This window comes from Phodopus roborovskii, unplaced genomic scaffold (assembly GCF_943737965.1).
Source record: "Phodopus roborovskii unplaced genomic scaffold, PHOROB, whole genome shotgun sequence".
Lineage (NCBI taxonomy): Eukaryota > Metazoa > Chordata > Mammalia > Rodentia > Cricetidae > Phodopus > Phodopus roborovskii.
The window spans coordinates 343,846-371,531 of NW_026126413.1; the positions used below are offsets into that span (position 1 = coordinate 343,846).

At 37.7% G+C, this 27,686-nt stretch overlaps 1 protein-coding gene across 1 annotated transcript; it reads left to right on the forward strand.

Moving 5' to 3' along the window:
• Positions 1-9,068: 9,068 nt before the first annotated feature.
• On the forward strand, positions 9,069-27,636 carry Ccnh (cyclin H). The gene is made up of 9 exons (XM_051182940.1): positions 9,069-9,244; positions 10,311-10,433; positions 12,414-12,487; positions 13,540-13,750; positions 18,118-18,281; positions 20,625-20,695; positions 23,144-23,255; positions 26,580-26,640; positions 27,473-27,636. Exons 1-9 carry the CDS (start codon positions 9,128-9,130, stop codon positions 27,509-27,511), a joined length of 972 nt encoding a protein of 323 aa, XP_051038897.1. The 5' UTR covers positions 9,069-9,127; the 3' UTR covers positions 27,512-27,636.
• The last annotated feature ends 50 nt before the right edge of the window (positions 27,637-27,686 follow it).

Genomic DNA, 27,686 nt, shown 5'->3' on the forward strand with positions numbered 1-27,686 from the left:
TATGTGTGTGTTATGGGGAGGGGAATTCAGCCTTAATGTTAAAGTTTAATAACATTAATAGCATTTCCAGGATTAGAACTATTACCAGAGCAAAAACTCTGAATGCCTTTCCAAAGCCCTGCGCATTCAGAAATGATGCCTGGCGCATAGCTCACATGCACTCAACTATTCTGTTGTTTTAAGCACTAATGCTGGAGTTGAGAAATTTAGAGGAGAAGAGACAAAGGAGAAACAGCTGTTCCCAACAAAGTTTCAAATGTTACCTCTAAATTGAGTCAGTTGGCAGAACACAGAGTCTTTAAATTATGCCAGATTTGCTGTTGATCAGATGCCACATTTTGTCCTCCAACCCACTGGAAGGTAAGCAAACACTCACGACGTGTTTGACAGAATAAATATGCCTGTCCTATTTAGGAGGAAGCCAATTTACATTATTCATTTTTCCATTTAATAAATATTAATTATTGCCTATTGTATTCATTGTTTGGCATATAAGAACAAACGTAAAAGTGTAGAAAAGCCTAGTGAGTTTAGAAATCGGAAAGCAACTCTGTAGGCTGAGTCTGAACAGATTGGAGTTGGAGATGGTGGTGATGAGCGCAGAAAGAGATTGGTCAGATGTTATAGTGGTTTTATACATCTTGGGGAAGAGGATGATTTTATCATAGAGTAAATAGGGAGCTCCTGAATAGTTGTACAGAAAAATACGATGTAGTTAGATTTAGTTTTTAAAAACATATTTACAATAATAAAGTTCACAACATCAGTTTCATAGATCTACTTGAGGATCCTTAAAGTAAGTCACTACCCATTCATCACCATGGAAAGATTCTCTTTACTTGGGCTAAGGAGCCCCAGTATAAGGCTTTTTTTTTTTTTTCTTCTTCTTTTTTTGGTTTGTACAGGAGGCGTTTGCTTTATTTATTTTATTTTATATTTTTTTCTTATTTTACATATTGATCCTTGTTCTCTTTTTCTCCCATCCTCCCATGCCCATCCCCAGACCGCCATCCCCTCCATCACATTCCCCATCCACTCCTCAGGGAGGGTGAGGCCTTCCAGGAGGGATCATCAAAATCTGTCAAGTCATTTGGAGTAGGGTCTAGGCCATCCCTCCTGCCTCTAGGCTAAGGGAATATCCCTCCATGGGGATTGTGCCATCAAAGTCCTTTCGTGCACCAGGGATACAAACTGGTTCCACTGTCAGAGGTCCCATAGACTGCCCAGGCCTCCTGAGACCCACATTTAGGAGGTCTGGGTCAGTCCTATGCTGGTTTCCCAGCTATCAGTCTGGCGTCCATGAGCTCTGCCATGTTCAGATCAGCTGTCTGTGGGTTTCTGTAGCTTGGTCTTGACCCCTTTGCTCATCACTTTACCCTCTCTGCAACTGGATTCCAGGAGTTCAGTTCAGTGTTTAGCTGTGGGTGTCTGCTTCTGTTTCCAACAGCTACTAGATGAAGGCTCTAGAATGGCATATAAGATAGTTATTAATCTTATTATCAGGGAAGGGGATTTAAGGTAACCTATCCACTAGTGCTCAGATTGTTAGTTGTGGTCATCTTTGTAGATCTCTGGACATTTCCCTACTGCCAGATTTCTCTTCAAACCTATAACGACTCCCTTTATTATGGTATCTCTTTTCTTGCTCTCCTCTATTCCTCCCCTGGCTCAATCATAAGGCTTTTAAAAGCTTCATAGGTGATGCTAGTGCATAGCCAAGGATGGAAACACACTGCTATAGAAAACAGACTGGACTGAAATGAGACTGCACTATGCTAAAGTCAGAGATTACCAGAGAACACTGCATATAAAAATTTGGGTTGGTTGGTTTTACCATTAGTTGTTTCACAATGATGAGTACATTAAAGCTAGAGTCTCCAGGATCTAGCCACATGGCTCCACCATGTGGATAAACTGTGATGTACCAAGGCATCTGATGATTTTTTTTTTATTCAAATACTAATAGAAACAAATTAAAAAGCCAACAATAATATGTTGATTAAAGGAAAAATATATTGACTCTTAAAAATATTTAGAGCTCAAATACTTTATTAAGATTTGAAATAATGTTATGCATATAATTTCTTTATAATATTTCTTTGGGCACGTTTATGAAAAGGGTATTTATTTGCATTTATTATCAATAAATGTATTAGATAGTAAAATGATAGTATATAATTTTAAGTAGAGATAGAGTTGCTATGAGGATATTTGAAATTCCAAACACTTAAAACTGCTTTTTATGTCTCTAGGATGCCTTTCAAGCAGCCCATAATCACACTACATTTATTCTCAGGATATATATGAATAGTTCAGGTAGAAATTTCTGTTGATTAGAAGGAAAGCAAAATAAATTGACTGATTTTTGACTACAGCAGTTCCTCATCTTACTTAACTACTCAAATAATTATTTTCAAAGGCTGGAATGCATGATTCTTAATTGCAAAATAAACCATTTTCATAGTCTGTAAACTTTCATATACGATTGGCTGTTACAATTTATCAATATCTCCTCAAGCATATTCTGAAAATAAGATTATCAAGATGGGAAATTAAATAATATTCTTAGTTCTGCAGTCATCAGGCAATTTGCACAGTAAGCAATTCATAATTGAGGTGTAGTTTTTAATGTAAGGGCTGCATCATTTAAATTTCAACCCTACAGTCTCCCTTAATATATCAATTCAAAGATTTGGATTTTATTTAGTGATAGTTTTTGTACTGGAAGACATATGATTCTTTCTTATTGGTACAATTTGGAGAGTACACAGAAGTAATGGAATTTAAGTTAAATAGACCTAAAGAAACTGATATAGGCATATGTTTGAGACACTGTAGTCAGGGACTGTGACGAGTGAAAATTGGGAAGCAAAAGCAGTCTGCAATCCAGCAGCATGGCCTCCCTGAGGATCAAGATGGAAATGAAAGTGGATCCTGACCTCCTGGATCAAAGTCAACATTTTAACAAGATCTCCCAGGTGACTTGTGTGCATATTAAACTCTTAAAACCAGCATCTTGGGACAATGTTGAACAAAGTGTGCTCTCTAATGGGGCAGAGAGTAAATATATTAGGCCTTGCAGGTCATATGCTCTGTCTCTACTTCTGTAGCCTGGAAGCAGTGCTGGATGTCAGCAGTCAAATGAGTGCAGAGACAGGGGTAGGAGGAGCATCTAAGTGAGAACTCCCTCTCCCCGTCTGAATAATTCTTTTGTATTCAATTTTCATGGCTGCCTCTCATGATTCCTAGCCCTTCAAATTCTCACTGGAACTGTCTCCTGGGCTTGAGTTTACAGAAAGGACATCTGGGCATAGAATTTCTCAGCCTCCATATTGTGTAAATTCTTTATATAAATACATGCACAAGCACCATAATGGTCCCTTGTGTGAAGTGGTAATAGAGATACATAAAATACCCCATTGGATACTTCCAGCCAGCCAATTACAAGAAATTGGGAGCTGGGTGGCTCTGAATGCACTATAGAACTTCTTTTGGAAACTGTGCTGGTTGGTTTTTGTCATCTTGACACAAACTAGAGTCATCTAGGAAGATGAGACCTAAACTGAGAAAATGTCTCCATCAGATTGGTCTGTAGACAAGAATGGGGCATGTTCTAAATTTGGAAGGGTCTACTCCACTGTAAGACTTTCTAATGGCTGCCAAGGCTCTTGGAGAGATGGGCCTGGATGGTGTAAGAAAGAAGTCTGAGTGAGTCATGGAAAAAGTAAGCCAGCAAGCAGCATCCTTTCATGATTCCTACTTCTGTTCTTGTTTCCAGATTCTTACTTTGAGTTCCTGCCCTTATTTTTCTTCATGATGTACTATAAGGTAAAATATGAAATAAATCCTTTCCTCCCAAAGTTGATTTTAGTCATGGTGTTTGTCACAGTAATACAAAGGAAACAAGGACAAAAAAGTAAACAATATAATGAAATTTTCTGGTTGTTCCACTGTCACTGAAGAAAAGTAATCAACAAGAAGGAGGAGTTAGAAAGTAAATCTCTTAACTTGGGTACCTCATGTGTGTCTTGAAAAGACTTGAAGACTGAGATCATTGAAAATAAAATGCAGAATTTCATTTTGTATCTGACAAAATTATAACTCAAGGTCAACTTCCTGCCCCATAGGATATTTATGTCAAAGAGAAGGCACTGATTAGGAAAGAATGACAACCTATAATATGGTATAGGGAGGTATGAAAAAATCAGGAAGAAACTGGTAAGTTGAGCCTCTAAATTCCAGTAGATCCACACCATCCCACTCTTCTGTTATTTGCTTTTAGATACGTAATTAGAACCAAGTCCTAGAGGCTCATAAATGAAGTACAAAGTGTGACCAATGGAAAAAAAAAAGAGCTGCAGTCTGTAGTCAGACTTTCTTTGGACCATCAGCTCTAAAATAGTGACACAGATATTTATTTCTTATTAAGTATGAAAGTTTGGCCTTAGCTTAGTCTTGTCCCCAACTAACTCTCAAATCTTAAATGAACCCATTTATATTAATCTACATTCTGCCATGTAGCTTGTTACCTCTCCTCCATACAGTGTGTCTGATCTCCTCTACATCTTGCTGGTAAATCTGTTGCCACTCAGATTCTTCCTCAAGTTCCGCTCTCTCTTTGGAAGTTCTGCCTGTCCTCTCCTTCCAGTCAGATTTTTATTAGAAGGTGATCAAGTATACCACAACAGCAGTCAGTTTTCTATTTCATACAGATATAAATACAGAACCCATATTTGGGAATGGCAGGAGGAACATAAAATTGGATAGCACTGGAGAGACTCTGCAGTGTGAGGTATAATCACTTACTCTGGGTATGGATTTGCTTTTCCTGCATTCAATGCTTCCACACTATGCCTGATCTATTGTCACAACTACATTGCAACTCACTTCCCAGTGCAATAATTATGGCAATGGGCTTCATACTCATGTAATGTATGAGGTAGATCTTGCCACATTCCTCACCATCCTAGAGTGGTAGATTTGACAAAAGCTTAAAATCACATTTTGAAGAGTCATTTATAACATCAGCTTTAGAGAAATACATTGTAGGGCTGGAACACAAGCTCCAGAAGGTCTTGCATGCATTGACTCAGCATGGAGCTGACTCAAGGGATTAGGGTAAAAATGTGGACTATGTCAATCACTATTACTCTCAATAACCATCTAGCAAAATCTGTGCTTTCTCTTCCTATGGCCTTAAGCTTTCCTGGCCCAAAGTCTTGATTCCAAAGACAGGAATGTCACCTTAAAGAGGCAAAATAATGATTCCACTTATCTAGAAATTAAGACTCCTGTGCAGTCACTTTGTAGGTCTCAAGTCTCTGAATGAACAGATTAGAGAGTAGCTGTGCTTGAGATAAGTGAGATGACTGATCACTACCACCTGTGAGAAACTGGCCTAGCAGTCCATCAGTGGTGGTAAGAAAGGCTGTGGATGGTATACAGTGATTCTTCAGAGTGTTTAGTATTAGAAAATTAATAACTAAAATAAACAGAAAATAACAGTAACTCAATCCAGCCAGAGCTACTAATGCTCTAGACAACAATTATCAACCTGTGGGTCATGATTCCTTTTGGGTAGAGGTAGACAGATCTCTGTTAGTTCAAGGCCACACAGAGTTACTCAAAATGATCTAGTCCTAAAGAGAAACAGCTCACACAAGGATGATCTCAGCACCTGGGATTACATGCCTTTAATCCCAGCCTGGGAGGGGTATATAAAAGATAGGAGCCCAGTGTCTCCGACTGCATTTTCTGAGGTAGTCTCTGGGTTCTCTCCTGCCATGTTGAGGAGAGCTTGTGGATCAGCTCTTTCAGCCTGAGGTAGAGGTAAGAGATAGTGGCTGCCTGCTTTGCTTCTCTTATCTTCAGCTTGAAGTTTGAATCCCAATATCTGTCTCTGGGTATTTTATTTATTGTGTTACAGTTTTCCCAATGTAACAACTCTGCTCTGGCAAGGAAAGGTTTCCCCAGAGAAAGGGTTACAGTTCTGCTGTGCCCTGGTCAGCCCTGCCCTACCCCACTCTGCTCTATTCCTGAAAAGGTATCACCCAAAACTCATTCAAGAGATTTATTGGGCAAGAAGAATCCAGGAGGGTGGCTTGGCTGCCTCTGCCAGGGTGGAAAAAGGCAGCTCCCACCTGAACAGTCAACAGGATTTAAAAGGGATGGAGTTTTTCCAGGGTGAAGATTTTCTGGGTGGGAATTGGTCAGATTTCAATCTTGGACAAGCTCAGAGATTGGCTGGATTTCATGGTTGGTTTCCCTGCTTGGGGAACGATTGGTTTTCCTATTCATCAGGGACTGGTGTGTGTGTGTGTGTGTGTGTGTGTGTGTGTGTGTGTGTGTGTGTGTGTGTGTGTTGAGTTAAGTCAGGGCTCTGGTTTGAAGGCCAAAGTGTGTTTCATTCATTGGCCCTTTTTAGTCTTTCAGATCTAGTTTCAGGACCAGGGTGTGTTTCTTTCAATGACTCTGGTTTCAGGGTCAGAATGTGTTTCTTTGGCTGGGCCCATTCACCCTACATTTGTGCAGTGTGACTGTGGAGTTCCTTGACTCCTGACTGCCAAGATACCATTCCATCCAAGCTGTAATGCTTACAAAAAGAATACAAAATACATCCAACAAAGGGAAACCATTCCAGATACTGGAAACCTGGCTAACGATCAGTGCTAGGGAAGTCAAGGCAGAAAAAAAGAATTGTAATGGATTTAAAGGTTTTTACAAAATAATATGTAAGTCTGTACTTAAAACATATTTAATAGCTAAAGGAATACAGTATCATGTTATATCTCAAAGTATATTATTTCTGTGAGCTTAAATGTAATTCACTCTTTTCCTTAAAAACAAAACTTCATGTAGCCCAGGCAGTCCCGAAACTCATTACACAGTTGGCTTTTAACTCTTGATCCTTCTGCCACCTACTCCTCTGTGTTGAGGTTACAAGCATCACCACCACTCCCGACTTCATTCTTTTTTCTCTAACCTCTAACCTTCACACAGAAACTGTGTGAAATAAGGCAATACGTTAAAGATATTTATACAAAATTTGACTTAAAAATACTCTAATTTGGGGATTAAGCATTTGCCTCTCAAATGTGAGGACCAGAGTTAGGATGTCCAGAACTCAAGTTAAAATCTAGCATGCCTGTTGAGCACCTGTAACCCTGCTCATCACCCTGAGTACAGAAATGGGTAATCTGGCAGCTTGCCAGGCGGGAACTGGTGAGCTCTGGTTTAATTGAAATGATCTTTCAATAAGTACACTGGAGAGAAATTGAGGAAGGCACCTACCATCAACTTTGGACTTTTGTACACTTTGGACTTGTAAACATGCACACATACATGCACTCATACCATACATACAAACACACATGCAAAAAAAAAAAAAAAAAAAAAAAGATACCTTTTCTTCTGGTTCCGTTTTCTTCCTTTTGAGGTGAGAACACACAGTCTTGGATTCTTTAGTTTTCCAGTATTAGGGTCACTGGGACAAGGCTTTAAAAACTGGAGAAATCTGTAGTGAGATATCAACACCACCTGCACCTGTTGCACTGAGCACGCCCATTGGGGGTGGGCACAGGTGACCTGTGGGAGGCTAAGTCTTGGGTCCCAAACTCCAGCTTGCTCTCTTTTGGTTCCCATAGGGTCATAGAGAGCAGCTTGCGATGTGGATCCTTGGAGGGGGAACTTGGCGGGTCCTTGGTTTCCCATGTAAATGATTTCACCCAGAATAAAATATACGACCATATTTTATCCTAGTCCTGTGTGTCTTTATCTGTTCTTCATTAGAGATTTCCCCAAAGCTAGAAAGGAATTCCTAATACAGTGTTCTTTCAAGTCTCTTTGGCAGAGCGTGAATAACCTCTCTTTGGAGACCAACAGGTAGCAAGTGCTCTATTAGCACTCCTAGGATTTAAAATCTGTCTAAAAATAATATATAGCATAATTTTAAGAACAAAGACAATTGTGTGTGTGTGTGTGTGTGTGTGTGTGTGTGTGTGTGTTTAAACCACTGAACATTTTCCTGTTAGTCTCTTCTTGGTAATGTTTAAATTTCATCAGATATCATTAGCATCTTTGTCATCAACTTGTGAATTTACATGTTCCTATTCTAGGAAGATAGAGCCTGTTTTGATTGAATAACCTCCATTTAGAGGCAGTGAAATGTGATCTGAAGATAAGGTGAGGTGGGTAGGGTTATACATACCTGTGTTGGCAGATTTTGAAAAGATTAGACAGGAGGATCATACATTTGAAACCACCCTAAATAGTGACTTCTAGTATACAGTGGGAGAAGTATTGGGGGTTGGGGCGGAGGGAGGGGGGGAGACAGGAAAAGATGGTGGAAAACTCCACTGCACAATTCATGGTGGTGGTGGTGGGGAGGTGGGTGCTTTGTACTCTGCCTCTGAAAAAGGAAAGGAAAAAAACAAAACAGTGTAGGCTTTCAGAACCAATGTAAACTTAGCATCTCAAATGCAGTTCTAAAAGCCCAAATAACAAAACCAAAAGATAAATCTCTTAGGCATTATGATAGTTTATTGTTATGATTCACTTAAAGCAATGACGGGGATGGGAATACCAAGAAGTGTATAGGAATCATCCACTTTGGCTTCAGAAATCAGAATGCAGGAAAGGAGAACTGGAAACCGCGCCAGAGAAAGGTCGTGTTAGCCTTAGCACGAATATGCATCTAGCGCTCCATTTTCCAACCATCTCCCGGGCCCCAACCCCTTCCGTGGCAAAGGCTTTAGGACTGGAAGGCTTAGGCCTTGTGTGTGCCCGCTTATTCTCTGAGGACGCCTCCTGCCAGCGCTCTGGAACCGTCTTCACTTTGTGAGGCGCGAGTCCCCGCGGCCACGCCCACTTTCTAATTCAGCCTGGGCACGCCCCTCAGGCTCCCGCCCCGCCCCAAAGGCCCGGAGTCCCGAGGCTCCGCCCTCCCGCGCCGCGGAACACCTCCCCCGGGCTCCGGAAGCGGGGCAGCAGGCGCCAGCACGTGACGTGACGTCACGTGCGCGCCTCGGGTCTGGGCTGCGGGCTTCTCGCGGTCGCGATCGCGCGTGGCCGCGGTCTCCTGGCACGTCGCTGTCGCTGTGGCGGTCTTGCGACCCGCCAGGGCTGCAGCATGTACCACAGCAGCAGCCAGAAGCGGCACTGGACCTTTGCCAGCGAGGAGCAGCTGGCGCGCCTGCGGGCCGACGCCAACCGCAAATTCAAGTGCAAAGCGGTGGCTAACGGGAAGGTGAGGGCCCCGCGCGCGGGCCAGCCTCCGCGCCCACCCTGAGTGGCCCCGGGAACTTGAGGGCTCTCCCGAATCCTCGCTTCCCTGCGGGCCGGCGGGCACCCTCTCTGCCTGACTGGGGTCAACCCAGGCTGCCCGTGACAGGGACGAGTAACGACGTCCTAGGAAATGGCCAAAAGCCTTGGTGGGATGCGGAGTTAGTGCGGGGCTCGAGCTGCTCCCTCGACCTGCAGGATGTCAGGACTAACCTTTCTCAGTAGTTGACAAGAGGGGCAAAAGACGGTCCCGGCAGACAGCCGCTGGTGCCAGGTGGGACGTCAGAGTCACAGGCGGGTGCGTAGAGCGCTCGTGGGCGTTTGTGGGCGAAGCTCTACCTGTGCAGCAGTAGTTGGAGCACGTAGGCAAGGAGCTTGTAAACGGAAACTGAAGGGAGCTTTTCCAAGACTTGAAACAGGGAAATGATGGCTTGTTGTTGGATCTGTTTACTGTAAACAGCCTTCATGCAGAGAGTTGCACAGGGATAGGAAATAGTTGACACAAGCCAGATGAGCAGGGAATGGTCTGTGGCCCTCTATCCAGGTCTTACAGTTCTACCGCCCATTTCTGTTGTTGTGACCTGTGGTCGCTATATACTAGCTCCTACATATTTCAAGTAAGTGATATTTACACTCCAAATACAAGGATGTAGCAAATGTAGTCATTTGTTGCTGTGTCCTTTAATTTGAATGACACAGTGATTCACTGAGAAGGGGAATTTGGGAGATTTCCCACCAGTGAAAATACTATTTATGTACACATAATGGTATTAAACCTGGGAGCATATTGACACATGCTCTGTCTTGATTGTTTAAATCTGTCCAGCTGATATTTTGGGAAATTGAGAGATGATGCTTTGGATTCAGTTTTATTATTTTTTAACATATTTTGTGTAATACTTACATAAAGAGAAAATTATGTGAGGTATTTTCCCTTTCCTGAAGCCATAAATCAAATTTAAGCAGGACAGAGAAGACAGTTTTACAGTTAACTCATTGAACTTACATTGAAATGTTCACTCTCTTCAAAGGTTCTTCCAAATGATCCAGTGTTTCTTGAGCCTTATGAAGAAATTACACTTTGCAAATACTATGAGAAAAGATTACTGGAATTCTGTTCAGTGTTTAAGCCAGCAATGCCACGGTCTGTTGTGGTAAGTACTGGGAGTGAAGTATAGTGCCTTTTAGCAGGCTTGGGAGACTGAGCTCTCTTCACTCTACAAGACTCAGCTTAGTTGTGTGTTTATTTTTGTGACCTTGTTTTTAAAACAGCAATGCTTTATTTATGTTAGAGTTGTCCTTTAGGTTAGCATAGTCTTAAGTATAGAACTAAATAGGCCTCAAACTATATAATGGCAAACCAACAACAACAAATCTAGTAGTTAATTTCTTCTCATAGTGTGGTCCAGTACAGGCCATTTCATGAGAAAGTAGCTCTCTGTAGTCATGACTACACTCTCAGACCTCTGCCCTCTGTGTCTCTAGCTTTGCCTCACTTAGTAACCCATTGCTTCGGTTGGATAAGAGGGTACTGTGGGGAAGGCATACCTACTGTTTGAACTCTGGGTGTGAGAGACATTACACTTTATCTTTTAACCTTAACAGGCAAAAGCAAGCTATGGAAATGTGGCTTCTACCTAGAAGCTTAGTTCTCTGTGTCAGGGCATGAATTTTAAGTTAGCCACTATAAGGACCTAAGTGGAAGTGTGTACCAATCAGCTGTAGTTTTTTTTTTTTTTTTAATATGGATAATTCATACATGTACCAGTATAATGAGTAAGAAAAACTAATTTTTTTTGTGTGTGTGAGATTTTAAAATAAAGACCTTAAATCCTAAGTTGCTGTGGCTGTGTTTTGTGAATTTAGGATTCTAGTGCTTCAACTTCAAATGCTGGGATTATAGGCACTGCAAATCTGGTTATAGTTAGTACTGGGGATCAAACCCCCCTGGGTGCATGCATGCCTGGCCAGCACACAACCAACTGAGCTTAAATGTCTCAGGGTTACTTTATATGATTCTTAGTGTTTTTTGTGTGTTTTACTGGGGTGAGCAATGGTATTAGAAAGCTAAACTAACACAGAAAAAGGCTGGTTTTGAGGCTGTCTAAAGCACTGTTACCTTTCTTAGTACTTACTCTCAGGCTGGTTAGTTGTAAAGGTCAAGTATGAAAGGCTGTTTTTAAAGTTTTAAAGCAGAGAGGTACTATCTAGGATCCTTCTTTTTTATAGTAGAAAAAAAGTTCAAGAACATTGAAAGTATTAAATACACATGGATTTATGGTTCATTTTTAAGTTGCAGACATATATGAGAGATGAAACAGTCATAAACAGTATCAGATACAGTAGATAGTTTCTATGATGAAATTTGTGTTTTGTCCTTTTCATTACAGAGACTGTAGAATGTGGTACAATTAAATTATCTCTTTGGGTCAAGCAATTCTCAAATGAAATTTACAAAATTTATTAATTCAATGAATATTTTTTTTTTGCTTTTTAACATAAATTGGTAGCAAATTTTTAATCATTTAAATGAAGGATTTTTCCTATTATCAAATGAATGGTTACTGTTTTGTGAAGTGATAGAATTAGCTACAGGTAGTTCTTAGTTGAGTATAGCCTGTGACCCTTAATATCAGATAAATTGTGACACTATTCTTTTTCTATGGCGATAGTGATGTTTTACTAATGTGTTAACAAAGATTGGAATAGGTTGGTCCTTTTGAACTTGGCACAGTGGGGCTTACTGAGTGGGCTGTACTCAGGTAGTATGATGTGGTGCAGTTTGGTAGCAGTCATGGTTTGTCACAGATCTGAAATTGACAGAGAAAAGGCTTTTTGCTCCAATCATTTTATTCTTTTAGCATTTTTTTTTCCAAGATTGGGTAACCTGTGATCACTGGTAGTTTTAGTCTTTAAAATTTTCTGTTGCTCTGAATTCTAACATTTTGATTATTTTGTTATACTTTAATACTTTACCACAGTTTATTTTGATTAAAGCAAAATTCAAAAGTATCAGTGTGGAGAACCTTTTCAGGGAAACCTGTGCATGGATAAGTTATTGTTTTCAAAATTTAACATGTAAGCAGATCCTGCTTTTATGGATGTATTTTTTTTTTTTTTTCTTTTAATCTTAGGGTACAGCTTGTATGTATTTCAAGCGTTTTTATCTTAATAATTCAGTAATGGAATATCACCCCCGGATAATAATGTGAGTATAAAAGTTTGTCTTTATGTTTTCATTGAAGATGTTTGTAATTTGTGGACATTTGTCTGTAGGATGTATATGAGATAATTGACTTCTTAAATACAATTTAGACTTGAATTCTGTTTTTTTTTTTTTTTTTTTTTTTTTTTCTTTTCCTACTTGAGGATAAGGACTCCTTACTTGCCATTGTCTTCTAATGCTATCTGAACTGCAACTTGTCTATCCATTCACAAAGTTTTTCTTAATCCTAGCTATTTGCTAATGTCACTCTCAGTGATGTCTTTATTCTTCCAGTTCTCAGGCTAAGAATCATTAATCATTAATGGAAATTTCTCTCCACTCCCATCCTATAGCTTTATATTGTTTTTGGTTAAACATGGGTGTATTTTTCTTCTCTTTGCTTATCACTAAAGATGAGGACAGAATTAATATAGGACTCATCAGAGTTTGCTGTCATTCATGTTTCTGTTTTTGTTGTTTTTCCCATTCCATTCTCAGCAGTCAAGCTTGGGCCTTTATTTTGACTTCAGCTTCTAAAAGCTGTGAGCAGTAGCTTGCTACTAGTTCCCCTCTCTGAACTTAGTTCTCAGGTGAAGTTCATACTTGTCCATAAGCTGGTTACTCTGTACTCAAGTAACTTGAGACTTCTACTGATGACCTTCTTCAGTGTTAATTACCTTTGGTCACATGTACATACATATGTATTATTCTGTTTTTATTAACTCTTCCATTTACTCTTCCATTAACTCTTTCTTGATACACACTACTTTTATTCCTTAGTTAATTCTCTTCCAAGTTTCTGGCTGGACTACATGATGCTACCAGTTCATTAATGGTGGCTAAATGCTGTAGCAGGATTAGATGATGGCTCTACCTGACTTATAGTTTCTCCTAAGTCTCCTAATGGATAAAATTGGAAGAGGAACTCATTTCAACTTTTATTTCTTAATGCACACAGTGTCTAGCTAGCATAGTCACATGTAAATACTAAGCAATTTACAAAGTATTTTAAGGAATATTTAGTTATTTTTGCTCTCCTTTATTTCTTCATGTAGGCTCACTTGTGCATTTCTGGCCTGCAAAGTAGATGAATTCAATGTGTCTAGTCCTCAGTTTGTTGGAAATCTTCGAGAGAGTCCCCTTGGACAGGAGAAAGCATTAGAGCAGATTTTGGAATATGAACTACTCCTTATACAGCAGCTTAATTTTCACCTTATTGTCCACAATCCTTATCGACCTTTTGAAGGCTTCCTCATTGATATAAAGGTAAACTGTACTGATAGGAAATTAGCTAATAGATATACTCCTTTGTTGTTATTTGCTAAAAGGAATTGAAAACTTTATAACCAGTAATATCCTAAGTGGTACAACGTAGGTGCAACCTGAAGATTTGGTTATCTTGGATGGTTAGATAAGAATTTCCAGGTTTCTGGTTTAGTAATCTATTGTAGTAGATTATGAGTTTATAGTAATGCTCTTAAAGAATTATGGTAACTTCTATTTGATGTATATTGTTATAGATCTGGACCTAGAACTTAAAAAAGTTCTTAATATTAAACTAAAAAGGTAAGTAACTCCTATTTTTAATGTTTTATGAACTCAGGTCACAAATTATAACCAAAACACCAAAATTATAAGTAAATAGCTGACACCTGTAGCTTTAGTCCTCAGGAAGTTTAGACTGGAGGATCATGTGAAGCTGGAAGTTTGAGACTAGCCTGCAATGTAGTGATACTGTATCACAAAACATGCATACTTTATGCATAGTACTTATATTTATGTATTTACATGTGCCACGTGTTGATACTTATGTAAATATTGACATAGTCAAGTTGTTGAATAATATAAGTTGAGGAGAAGTCAATAACTGGTTATTCTCAGTTAAGCAGCTATGGATATTCTGTTTATGCTAAATGTGTTTGAGGGTGCAGCCTGGAAACAAGACAGGACATGACCCTACAGTTTAATATTTTAGATAAGTATTTATTCAAATCAAGAAAAGGAATTAGGTACAGAAAGAATATCCCTTCCAGAGACCTTCCTAGGTCAGAGCTCAGATCTATAACTCTTAAGAAATGAAGAGCCTGGGGACAGAGGGGGAGAGTGTTACGTTTTTAATGAAAAGCAAAAGTCTACACTATATAAGTAGTGTTGAAGATTTTGAACAAAGGGTAAAGAAGAGAGTGAAAGTCTTATTTAGAGAATTGGTATGGTTAGGCTTGCGTTGTGAAGAAAATGGCATGTTCTCAGCCTCACAGGTTACTGTGATCTATATTAGGGTTCTCAACAGTAATAGAATCTGTGTTGGAAATAGAGGGGGCTTATTAGAATGACCTACAGGCTGTGTTCTAGCTAATCCAACAATGACTGTCTATGAATGTAAGGTTCAGCAATTTAGTAAACATTCCATCTATGAAGCTGGGTGTCTCAGCTAATCCTCAGTATACACTAGAATGCCAGTAAAGTAGGTTCTAATGCCAGTGAAGTAGGTTCTAATGCCAGTGAAGGAACAGCCTTCTCAACAAGGCCAGGGCAAGCAGGCCAAAAGAGGAGCTTCCTTTTTCCATGTTCTTATAGGAATACATTAGAGGCAGATCTTTCCACATTAAATGATCTGGATTAGAAGGGGATTTAATTAAGCAAAAACCCCTCGCAGTTGTGTCCAGTTTTGGGTTTCAGTTAATTCCAGATGTAGTCAAGTTGACAACAAAAACAGTCATTGCAACATCAGATGAGATTGGACAAACCAAAACAGTCATTGCAACATCAGATGAGATTGGACATCTGTATGTGTTTTGCATTATGAGGAGAGTGGATCAGAATGGGCAAAGGGATAGATACAGTGAGGACTAGTCTTGAGAAATAGTTAATGGTAGTTGAGCAATGAAGAAACTTGTAAGGGAACTAAAATTTATTCAGAGTTTTAGGATTTATTGGGAAAACAAAGGGAAATAGAGTATGCTTTTTTAAGAAGGCATAGCAACTTTCTCATTCTGCTTAGTTCAGACAACAGAAAGGTAGGGTAATAATGTTTGCTGAGTTTAGTGCCAGAAAGATCATTTATGATTTTGTTGAAATTTGTCTTTGAAGTGTAGAAAAAAGAAACAAGCAGATTGGTTGTTTGGGGGGAATAAATTGAAAAATAACTGGCTGTATAGATGGCTCACCAGTTAAGCTCTTCCAGACTTAACAGGGTTCGATTCCCAGCATCCACATGGCAGCTCATAATTGATTGTAACTTCAGTTCCAAGGAATCCAGTGCCTCCTTCTGTCTTCTGTCCCTCTTGAGCACCAGACATGCATGTTGTACACAGACATACATTCATACATACGGGCAAAATAACAATATACTTCATATGCATAAAGTAAATAAAAGAAAATATTTTTAAAACAAAAAGGAAGGAGAGTTTCAGAACTCAGAATTGTGCCTGGCCAGCTTCTCATAACATTGGTTTGTTACTTAATTATGACCTGATTGGGGTGTTTTATAATTAAACTTTTTGTTACTGAGTGGAAGGAATATGCACTAAAATAATAATTTAAAATACATAGTGAAGTGTCATTTTCAAAATTCTGCAATGTGTATAATTGTGTCTTATGCTGAACCCCAGGCTTGTTTGCACAAATATCACTAAAAACAAACATACTTGTAATGGTTGTAAAATCACTAAATGATAGGAAATGTTCAGCTGCATTAGAACCTTGTAGAACGTAAGTCTGTTATTCATTATTGATAGAAAAATTGTTTTGTAGAACAGAACTTGTATACATAACTTAGATTAAATAGTTTATCTTTGATGCGGAAAGAGGTAACATGGAGGAAATGCTGAATGTAGAGGTATTTAGAAGAGATTGACACATGTTTATATACTGATCCAAGGAGCTAGTAATAAGAAAAAGATTAAAGGGTAAACAGAGACCATACAGCATAGCTCTAGATTCTCAGTGAACCACATACAGGTTAGCATGGGGTTTGAAATGGTACAATTGGCCTTAGAGAGAGGTCAAACCCTTGCATTGACATGAGAAGGGATGGATGAAGATGCTGTTGTATCTGGGGATTTGGTGGAAATAGTGCTTTTTTTTTCTTTAGTGTAGAGATAATTTTCCACAGAATGTTGGTTTTTGAGAATTAGAAAAGACATAAAGGTAGAAAATATTGACTATCATCACTGACAAATGGGCAAACAATTTTCAGACTGAGCTGAGAGACAGACATACCCAGATAAATGAATTTGAATTTATATTTGTATCCCAAGACCTTTTGTAGATTTTTTCTGGCAGTACCCAGAAATCAAAAGCATAGAAATGGATTTGGATGTCATTGAAATTGGGGCTGGAGAGATTGCTCATCAGTTAAGAATGCTTGCTGCCCGTCCAGAGGAACTGAGGTCTGTTCGCAGCATGCACATCTGGTGGTTCAAAACTGCCTGTAACTCCAGTTGCAGGAGATGTGACACCTTTTTCTGTTTCTGTGGGCACTGTGCACATGTTATATACACTCACACAAACACAGACACACATACATAAATAAAAATTTAAAAAGTGCAGGAAAGAAATGATTGAAGACTGGTAAGTGGGATCGGGTAGAAGTGTTCATAACCAAATGGTCTGATATTTATAAGAACAGCATGAACAAATTAAAATCCTGAGAAAGGGGACATCAAGAGTGACTGCATTTATTATTTCAGGGTCAGACATTGGGGATGATAACTAGGCCTATGTGTGGTTGGACATTGGTACCTGATACTTTGTTTCAGGATATGTGCTGGTTGTCTAACTGCTTCAGGACTGGACTGAGTATCTGAAGTCTTTTTGAGGGATTGAGACTTAGTAGCTGATAGGCAGTCTAAGGTTTTCCAGATCTAATGGGTATAGTTTTAAAAATATTTCTATAAAGCCAGGCATTGGTGGCGCATTCCTTTAGTCCCAGCACTCAGGAGGCAGAGGTAGGTGGATCTCTGAGTTCCAGGCCAGCCTGGTCTATAGAGCTGGTTCCAGGACAGGCTCCAAAGCAATACAGAGAAACCTAGTCTCAAAAAACCAAAAAAAAAGAAAAGAAAAGGAAAAAAAAAATTTGTAGATATTTGGGAATGCTGATTGATCCAACATTTATTTCCATTTATTTTCTCCCACAATATTCATTAGAACAATTTCCCTGTGACATTGATGTTGTATAATTGCTTATTTGACCTTACAATTGTCTGGATTAATCTTTATCTGAAACTGTATGTCTAATATATCTTGTGTCTGCCTTGAATCCAGTAGAAATTCTAAGAGCCTACCTTTCTAACTTTGAAAAGGACCAAATTGAGAGTAATGTTAAGTATTACCATCTTAAAGCATGTGTTTCTGTTTTGTTCTTATAAGCATATATTTCTAATTGTGGTTCTGGTTTTAAAGCCGTATCAGAAAAACAGAAAGAATTATTCAAACATTTGATGAATACATTTTAGCTATGTTCTATTAATATATACCAAGTAATGTAACATTGAAAGATTAGTTTTTGGACACTGGAAAGGAGTTACTATTTTTAAATCATACTTTATTAACTCCCTTCTGCTTACTATATGTTTTTTACTGGTTATTGATCTTCAATAAACTCTCAAAAATGGTAATATCTTTATTTCTAGACGCGGTACCCCATGTTGGAGAATCCAGAGACTTTGAGGAAAACAGCTGATGATTTTCTTAGTAGAATTGCATTGACAGATGCTTATCTTTTATACACACCTTCACAAATTGCCCTGACTGCCATTCTATCGAGTGCCTCTAGGGCTGGAATTACTATGGAAAGGTATCAATTTATTTACTTTAGTTCAAGTTCCAGTTTTACCTCATAGTTGAGTTCAAGCTTTTAACTAAGGTCCATTAGATCATTGTCTTTGTATATATAATGCCTTATATCTGGTAAGCTTCATGACTGAAGAAGAAATGAAATTGTCTTTAAAGAAAGTATTTAATCAATTATTGTTGAACTAAGAGAATACTTTTCCAAGTAAGGTAGAAGTAAAACGGGTAGTTTTGGAAGACTACTAACTATAGCCATATAACATTTACAAGTGGATGAACTTGTAAATGTAGCAGACCTGCTCTATTGTGTCACTCATATGTTGTAGAGTATGTGTAACACATGCAGTAATCATTTGTAGAACTAATGCTTTAGGGTATAACCACATGAAAATTGAAGTTGTGCCATAAATAATAATATCCAGACATTACAATAAGTACTTTATATGGATTAAATTCACTTTTTTAAAAACATTATCTTATGCACATATTAATTCTTATACTTATAACAGTACTATAGATACGTTACTAGGGAGCTAGAAGAACAGCAGATTAGAAATATTAATGTACTTCAGTTAATTTCTAAATTATACTACTTTTTATTGTTTATAATTTCTCTTATGACTGGATTCTTTTATTTTTATAAATAGCTGAAGAAGGTAAAATTTTCTAAACTGAAACTATTTTGTATACTTACAGTTTAAAAAACAGTGATAAGACTGTAACAAAGATAAGCACAAATGATTTGGTTTTTGTACTCCCTCATTTGGAATCTTTCTTATTACTACATAAGTACCCATATTCCTGACCCTTAGATGCCATATTTTACATAAAGCAGCAGTCTAGCTTTATATACTGTGAACACTTATAAATTTTGAAATACATTTCCATCCAGGGTAAGGGTCCTTAGGCTTTTTTATTTATGATATGTATACCTTTTTTTAAAATATTTATTTTTAATCTGTGTGTACATGTAAATGTATGCCATGTATAGAAATACCTGTGCAGAACAGCAAAAGGGTGTCAGATCCCTGGAGTTAGAGTTAGGTAGCCATGAGCTACCAGATACAGTTTCTAGAAACCAAACTTAGGTCTTTTATGAGAACAGGATGGACTATTAAGCATTGAGACATCCCTCCAGCCCCAGTATACCTTTTTTTGTTGTTGTTCAAACAACTCCATGTAGATTTAAGCCTATTGTGATTTATATCCATTTATTTAGTGAGCTTCTGCTATATTACACTTACGGAAAGGAAGAATGAAACATGTGCTAAGAAGAAAAGACATCCATGTGAATAACTGACTTGTCTGGGGTTTAGGTGTGGAGCCTCTATAAGAGATAGCATATCTATAATTCAAACACATAGAGGAGATAGCATATCTATAATTCAAGCACATAGAAGATGAAAACAGGAATATCAGGAGTTAAAAGTCATCCTCAACAGTTATGCTGAATTCTAATTGGTCCTACATGAGACCCTGCTTCAAAAAATTTTTTTTTAAAAAAATGAAAGAATAACCCTCTCCTCCCCAAGGAAAGTGGCAAAAGTGTAACATGATGGGAAGGAAACTAGACTAGTTAATATGAAACAGAGTCATCAATGTTTTGTATGTAACTTACTACAAGTAGTCTTAAATACAGCAACAACAGTTCTTAAAACTTTTTATTTAGAACTAATTTACCTGAGAGAAAAGTTACTTTTTATATTTATGTTTGAAAGACCTAGGGTCTAAGAATCTTCATTTGGGGTTGTAGCACCAATGTACCATGTCTTGGTACATAAAATCTCAGAGGAACCAAAATGTAAACAAAGTTTAATTAGGGTTTATAAGACATTCATAGAGCATTTTTACACATTTGCAAAGCATGAGATGATACCTTGTTGGTAAATGCTCAAGTACAGCTATAATGTTGCCTTGGAATGAAAACTGACTGGTGCTGATTCCTTATCTTCTACCTTTGAGCTTAACCCATCTACAGCTCAGACTCCACGAATCACATAAAGTTAGGTTTATGGAATGTCTATATCAAATATTTAATATAAAATGATAAATATTGGTTGTTAGTACTGTTATTTTATCTCTGAAAGGTTATATATAATAAAATTTGAATAAACTTGGAACAGTACACATCTCTTAAGCTAGCAAAAGGTACTAAATCTTTGAGACTAGTTGCTGTAGATTTTAGTATTGTGGAGCTTCTAATATTGTATCATATTTAAGTAAGTAAAAACTGTACTTGATGAAATAAACATGGAAGCAAATAATTTATGCCTTGTCTTTTCAATGTGCTGTGTGTTTTCAGTGAGTTAAAATGCCTTTTTTTTTTTTTTTTTTTTTTCTCCAATAGCTATTTATCAGACAGTCTAATGCTGAGAGAAAATAGAACTTGCCTGTCACAGTTACTGGATATAATGAAAAGTAAGTGCTATTAACCAAGTTTTTTTCTGAATAAATGTTTTGGTATTTAATGTGCAGTGTTTATTGAATTACTGTGTTGTGATGCATTGAAGATACATTGGTAAGAATAAACAAACAGTATATGAAAATTGTTTTTGTAGAGATTATGGATATCAGATTTAGACAAAGCTGATTCAAAACAAGGTTCTTTTAGAAGAATCCACAGATAATGAGATAGACATGTAGCCCCAAGAGAACTAACTTCAGGGTAAGGTTTAACATTTGGAACCTCTGTTTTGTAAATAATTTTAACTAGTTAATATATGTCATTTCATGGTCATTTTGTTACTAACACAAAGCCAGTAATTCTCAAGTGGGGTTAACTGGGATGAAGTGTCAATTTCAGAAGACATATTGATTGTTACAGCTTGGTTGGAGTTTGATAAAAATGTAGGTTGTCAGCTGGGCTTGGATTGGGACTTGGTGGTAGAGCTCTTGTCTAGCACATTTCAAAAAAAATACTACTGCAAGAAAAAAACATGAAGAATGCTGCTAAAAATTGGCCCCTAAAAGGAGGTCCATATGTAGAACCTGTATCTGTTACCTTAACTCACAAGAGTTGGAGTTATATATTTCATCAGAAGATGGTGATAGTGACATGAGTTATTGCAATGACAAGTACATGTAGTCACCAGGTTCCTCATGAACTCAAAAGGCAGAGAGAAATTTGAGACATAAAAACAATGTCATAACAGCAAAATAGATGTGCAGTTTTGACCATAAAAATTGGAATGATCTAACCAAAGGAAGGAAGGAAGGAAGGAAGGAAGGAAGGAAGGAAGGAAGGAAGGAAGGAAAGAGAATGTTGGCAGTCACCAAAACGAATAGACAAAATGGATTTTCATTAGAGCTTTTGGACAGAATTTGCCTCTGCCTATACTCTGATTTTGGCCCAAGGAAACAGATTTATGATCCTGGGCCTCTAATGTGTGAAGAAAATACATTTGGTTGCTTTAAAACACCAAGTTAGTGATGATTTTAATAGTAGCCTTGGGAAACTTATTAGTGTTGGTGTTGGGAAATTGTCTTTAGAATTTCTGCTTAGCTGATGGGCACATAATACACACAGAGAGACACATGTATATGGGTTTTTGAGACTGTAGCCCAGACTGAGTTTAACTTGGAATCTCTTGCCTCAGTTTCGTGAGTGCTGAGATTGTAGAGTATGCCACCACACTCAATTCTTCAATTGTCTTGGCAATTATGTAAAAGGTAAGGTGAGTAACCAATAAAATACAGGATTGCAGACCTTTATTTAGGTGACAGTAAATGTGTGTACAAAATTAATGTTCATTTATTTTAAAAACTGGGATTCAAGATAGGCAATTCTCATGCCATGATGTGATTATTTGCTTGAAGTGATTTTTGGATTTCCTCTGAGCATAATGGAGCAGGTGTTTTTCTTTTTGCTTGGCATAAACTGTATGTCTTCATATTTACCACTAGAGGGTTCACTTCCAGAGCTAATTGTGATTTGGTAATAGATAGTAGTAGTTCCTAACAAGTCAGTGAAGGGTCATAAGGATAATTTATGCTGCTTATTTGAAGCTTAACATTTAATTACTGATTTCTCATTATCATTATTTTCTCCAATTTTAATAAATATGACACAAAGATAGTGCTTCAGAAAATACTCAGCTTTAATATAACCAATTTTCAGTTTAGCTACCAGTCTGAAACACATAACCACACAGTAAATCTCTGGACTTGGACTTAATTCATCATGTTCCTAATAAATCATAAGTTAGAGCATAGTTTATTACCTTACAATTACTGATCTATAGATTTTTTTTAAATCTTAGAGGATATCTTTTTATAGCAGTTATGTTTTTTGTTTTGTTTCAGAAGCATCCCCTTTTTTATATGTAGGTTGTTTTTGCTTTTTGTAAACAAGAGGTATATTCTTGGGCCACTATCTGTTAATAAATATGGTTGGTGGTAGAGAATAAGGAATATTTAGTAAATCACAGAGGTTACTGCACAATCCTTAAATTGAGTGAAATGTAAACATGGAGGTACTTAAAAAAATACTACCTATATTATACAGTATTCTTATATTTATGCCATATATAATGAGATAAATAGATACCTATTACTTGAACTTAAAAGGCTAGTGCCTCTTGATTTTAATATAGAATATAAACTCTGGTAAGTATGTGTAGCATCACCAATGTCCTAAAGTAAGTTAGATTATTTTGCTTTCTTTATATGAAAACAGACTTTATTTATTTTGGGTTTTTGAGACAGGTATAGCCCTAACTGTCCAGGAACCTGCTCTGTACACCAGGATGGCCCCAAACTCAAGAGATCTGCCTACCTCTGACTCTGGAGTGCAGAGATTAAAGTGTGCACCAACGCCACACTCAGCTGAAAGCAGACATTATTAAATACTTCTGCTTCTCCATGTAGGCATGAGAAACCTCGTAAAAAAGTATGAGCCACCGAGGTCTGAAGAAGTTGCTGTTCTGAAACAGAAGTTGGAGCGATGTCATTCTGCTGACCTTGCGCTTAATGTGGCTACGTAAGTAGGCGTGACACAGAAGTTATGTTCACAGTCATTGAGTTCAACTCTTCTTTAATTAGGACCCAAATTTTTGTTTATTCTTCTAGCATACTGGTTTTGCTTGTGTTGGGAGTTAAACCCAGGGCCTTGTCCATAGGCAAGTGCTCTACCTGTCTCACATCCCCCACCTGGCCTATGTGTACATTTCTAAAAGTGAAGGAAGAAATTTGTGGCTTTCATGCTACAGTTCTGATTCTGATCATTACTGTGTAACTTGGCTTGCTTTTCCACTTCATGGAATTACTGGGAATCAATCTTCCTTAAACTTTCTTTTCTTTACCAACCCGATTCTTGGTTTGAGCAACTAGTATACTGCTTTAAACTTAATTTTTATAAACTAGTAAGGAAACTTGGCTTTATTTCAATTTGAGGAAACATTGTATTAGAGAATCAATAAAATGTGTTCTTAGGTTGCTTTGTGTAAGTTTAAGTTCATACTTAATGTTTCTTATTTATAGGCTAATGTGGAATTCATCATAAAATGTTATGCTCCACCAAAACTTAATTCTTTGTAAGCGTATCATAGGACCAATGCGAGATTCTAAAGTTCTGTTATCTATTAACATGTAATGGGAATTAGCTGTGGTGTGTGTGTGTGTGTATATGTATGTATGTATGGCATTTTGATATCTATGATTAGTGAATGACTGACAAATAATATGAAAAGCTGAAGAGCATGCCAAGACTTTCAGTGCAAGGCAGCCATGACTTTAATTTCTTAACTGTAGTTGTAGTAGAGTATTATTCAACAGCTATACAGAGTGCAAATTATAGGACTGTTGTTTTAAAGTTGTGGCTTCAAAGCATGTAAATCTTGAAATTGTAATATTTCATATGTAATAACCAATTGTTAGCTGTAGAGAAAAGTTGACCTACTGGTGAATAAAAGTTCTGTAGCACTTACCTGTGTTCTTACATAGATTTGAAATGTGCAAATGAGACCCAGTACCCAACAATCTAGCCCACACCTATTTTTTCTAGATGCAGAGTTATTAGAAAATAGAATGCCCATTATTAACTTTTCATTCTTTGGCAGAAAAGGTAAGTGGCTTTGGCAGAAACTGTATTTGTGGGTCTTCCTCCTCCTCAGGGATCCTTGGCCACCAGTCCACGAGGGAGGAGGGTTTGAATGGCTGTGAACATTGATAGAAATATCCTCAGGGACAGTTTCAGTGTTACAGTTCACCTTTATTCCAGAGTAAGAGATATACAGGATGGAACAGCAGCTGTGCATCACCTAATTTATATTTGGCAGCAGCTCCAGGCAGTAGGCAGAGTGTCTGCAGGATTCTGTGTCAAAGGTCGTCCTTGAGATAGGTCAGACATCCTGGTTTAGGGACAGCTTTTAGGTAAGTTCAGGCCTCCAAGCCTAGACACTATCCAGGGAGGGAGACCTGCTGGAAAGGGAGGGAGTCTTCCATTTGCACTGAACCCAAAGAGCTCTCTGGACATGGTGGACTGCAGCCTAAGTTCAACAGGGTACTCCAACATGTATAGCCTGTAAGACCTGAAGTACTTACTAATTTGTCCTCCTAGTTGGACCATTCATTTGTTAATTCTGTTGTAGCTAATAATGGAATGGGTCATATTCTAAAATTACTAATTGACAGAGTTTACATTTTATTCCAAGTTGCCATTTGCTTTGCACTCTGCCAAGGAAATTCTACATTTCCATGAAAGTGTCTTGAATATTTCTTAGTATAGGAATGACTTTAACAAATATCACAGACAGATTTTTATAAAATATAGCCAAAGTTTCTACAAAGGAAAATAAGACAATAAAATGTTAAAATTTTATTAGATTCTATGGTCAAAATAGTCTGTCAAATTTCTGTATAGTTTCTAAGTACAGTGTCTGCCATCTCACTGCAGGCTAGAAACGGTTTATGAACAACACTAAATAGCACTACTTCAGCACAGAGCATTTGTTTTCCTTGGTCATTTAAAACTTTTGCCTTTATTTTTCATAATACAGTAACTGTATTTGGTAAGTCACTCATTGAGTAAAAACCAAAGTTCCCTTTGATCAAACTGCTTATCTCAATCCTGGCCTCAGAAGTAACTTAACAGATAGGTCTACCCTCTGTCAACCCTTTCAGTACATAAATGCATGAAATACTTTGACAGTGTGTCTGAAGCATGCACTTATTACCAATCTTTTACTCTTGCCGTCTGAGTGAAAAAAGAATATTGTCTTGATCATTTATATTTCCCCTATTAGTTTGAATATTATGTTTCCAGGTTTGATAGCCATTTGAATTTCTTTTTTTGCATTGGTTCAGGTATTTTATTCTTACAAAGCTTCCTATATCATCATCTTTTTAAAAATGTGTGGTCCTACTTATTTTGATACAAAAAATTTCTTATTCTACTTTGATAACTTATTTTTTTAAATAAAAAAATGCTTATTGGGGTAAGCCCCCCCCCATATTAGTAGTTTTGTCTAGTTTGCTTTTGAGTATTTCATGGTTTTCTTAGGTGACATTTTTATCACACAAATTTAAATGTGTAGCCATTTATTGTGTTTCAGTTCAGAAGTGGGTACCTGTGTGTAGGGCAGAGGACACCCATTTGGGTCAGGGGAACAAAATGAGGTTGTCTGTCTGGATTGTTGTCTAAACCCAGTGAGGCTGTCACCAGATGTGTGAAGCCACTTTTGCTTATCTGCTTTAATCACTGATGTATAGACACCACATTATTAATAACCGTAGCTTTTATAGTGTGTGCTTTTATTGTTCCTTGGCAGGGTCTTGTTATAAGACCTACTGAGAGTCTCCAACTCTCAATCCTCCTGCTTTACCCATCCAAGTATTGACATTGCAGGTGTGTACCACAATTGAGCTCCACTTTAGTATTCCTTTATGATAACTAAGACAAAGTCTTCCAACACTTTTCTTCTAGAGTCTCTTTGCTATGTTTACTTGAAGCAAGGTATCACTGAGTAGCCCAGGATTATCCAAAAGCCTCATTAGTCACTAATACTGTGTTTTATAGCTATGTTCAGCCTCTTTACATAATCTGTGCAGGTTCTTGCTACATTGGATTAAGTATTGTTTTCATAGTCACAGATGATCCCTTGTTTATTTTGTTTTTAAAGATAGGGTCTCACTGTGTAAACCCAGGCTAGCCTGAACTTAAGGCAGTAGTGTTGCCACAGTTTGAGTACTAGTATTATAGCTGTGAGCTACCACATTGGGTTCTGGCTCACATGGCCTTGCTAATTCTGTTTTTATAGTTTTGTTACTATTATCAGTTTGCAAATTGCTAATTGCTTCATTATAGGAAGAAGAGGAAAGGCTATGAAGATGATGACTATGTATCAAAGAAACCCAAGCAAGAAGAGGTAAATTTTATATAAGTCATTTTACATTTTCTGACATGACCTAAGTTAAGATGTTCTGGAGCATTGTAAGCATTATAGACAGGCGGGGACATCAATATTCTAAACAGTGTCCTGCTACATAGCCCAGATTGGCTTTGAACTCCCAATTGTCTTACTTCAGCCCTCAAAGGGCTAGGACTACATGTACCTCTGAAGATTGAAATAATTTTTTACTCACCTCTTTATACAGTCTGAATTTAAAAAAAAATCTTTAATTGGAGGGTTTATTTTGGGTAACAGTTCAGAGTGGTTAGAATCCACTGCAGGGGGTAAGCATGGCAGAGGACAGGAGCATGTGGGGCAGTTGCTTGTTACATGATGCTGACTAGGTAGCAGAGTACCTTGTCAACATTTATGAGATTTGGGTTTTTTGCTTTGTCTTTTAACACTACTGTATGAGCCAATTCTAAAACTTGAAGAATCCTTCTTATATTAGAAGGGAATGTCTTATTCTGCAAGGATTCTTCCCTTACCTTGCCCCAGTTTTTAAAATTGTCTCTAACAAGTCTAAGATAAATAAGCAGAGGCAAAAAAAATAGCCTTTATATACTCTTGCATACAATTGAGTCCCTGTCATCACAATCAAGTGCTGGACTCAGCCCACACCTGTAGTCCTAGTACTTGGGAGGCAGGAGAATCCTAGGTTGGCTGCAGCCACAGGAGACATCTCAGAAAAACAAATCTGTAGTAGACTGTTGTCAACCAGTGTTTTCTTAAAGGGTGGTTTAAAAAAAAAAAAAAAAAAACTGACTCCCTGCTTCAATGTTATCCTTATTACATTTTTTCCCCTCAGGAGGAATGGACTGATGATGACCTGGTAGATTCTCTCTAATCACTTGAAATGACTACGGGGAGTGCTAACTAAGCAACAGAAGTAGGAGGCATGTCTGGCATTTAACTTTCTTTAAAGTAGTACAGTGTGAAAACATCAAAATATATTAAACTTTTCTAATTGTATTTTTTTCTTGTGATGCTTTATATATAACTTGAAAAGAGGCTGAATGCTA

Bases quoted from the DNA above. Each gene is read 5' to 3' on its own strand.
- Ccnh (XM_051182940.1), top strand. From the start codon at position 9,128: ATGTACCACAGCAGCAGCCAGAAGCGGCACTGGACCTTTGCCAGCGAG. The intron at 12,488-13,539 runs GTGAGTATAAAA...TTCTTCATGTAG, and splicing joins TATCACCCCCGGATAATAAT to GCTCACTTGTGCATTTCTGG. The intron at 23,256-26,579 runs GTAAGTAGGCGT...GCTTCATTATAG, and splicing joins CTTGCGCTTAATGTGGCTAC to GAAGAAGAGGAAAGGCTATG.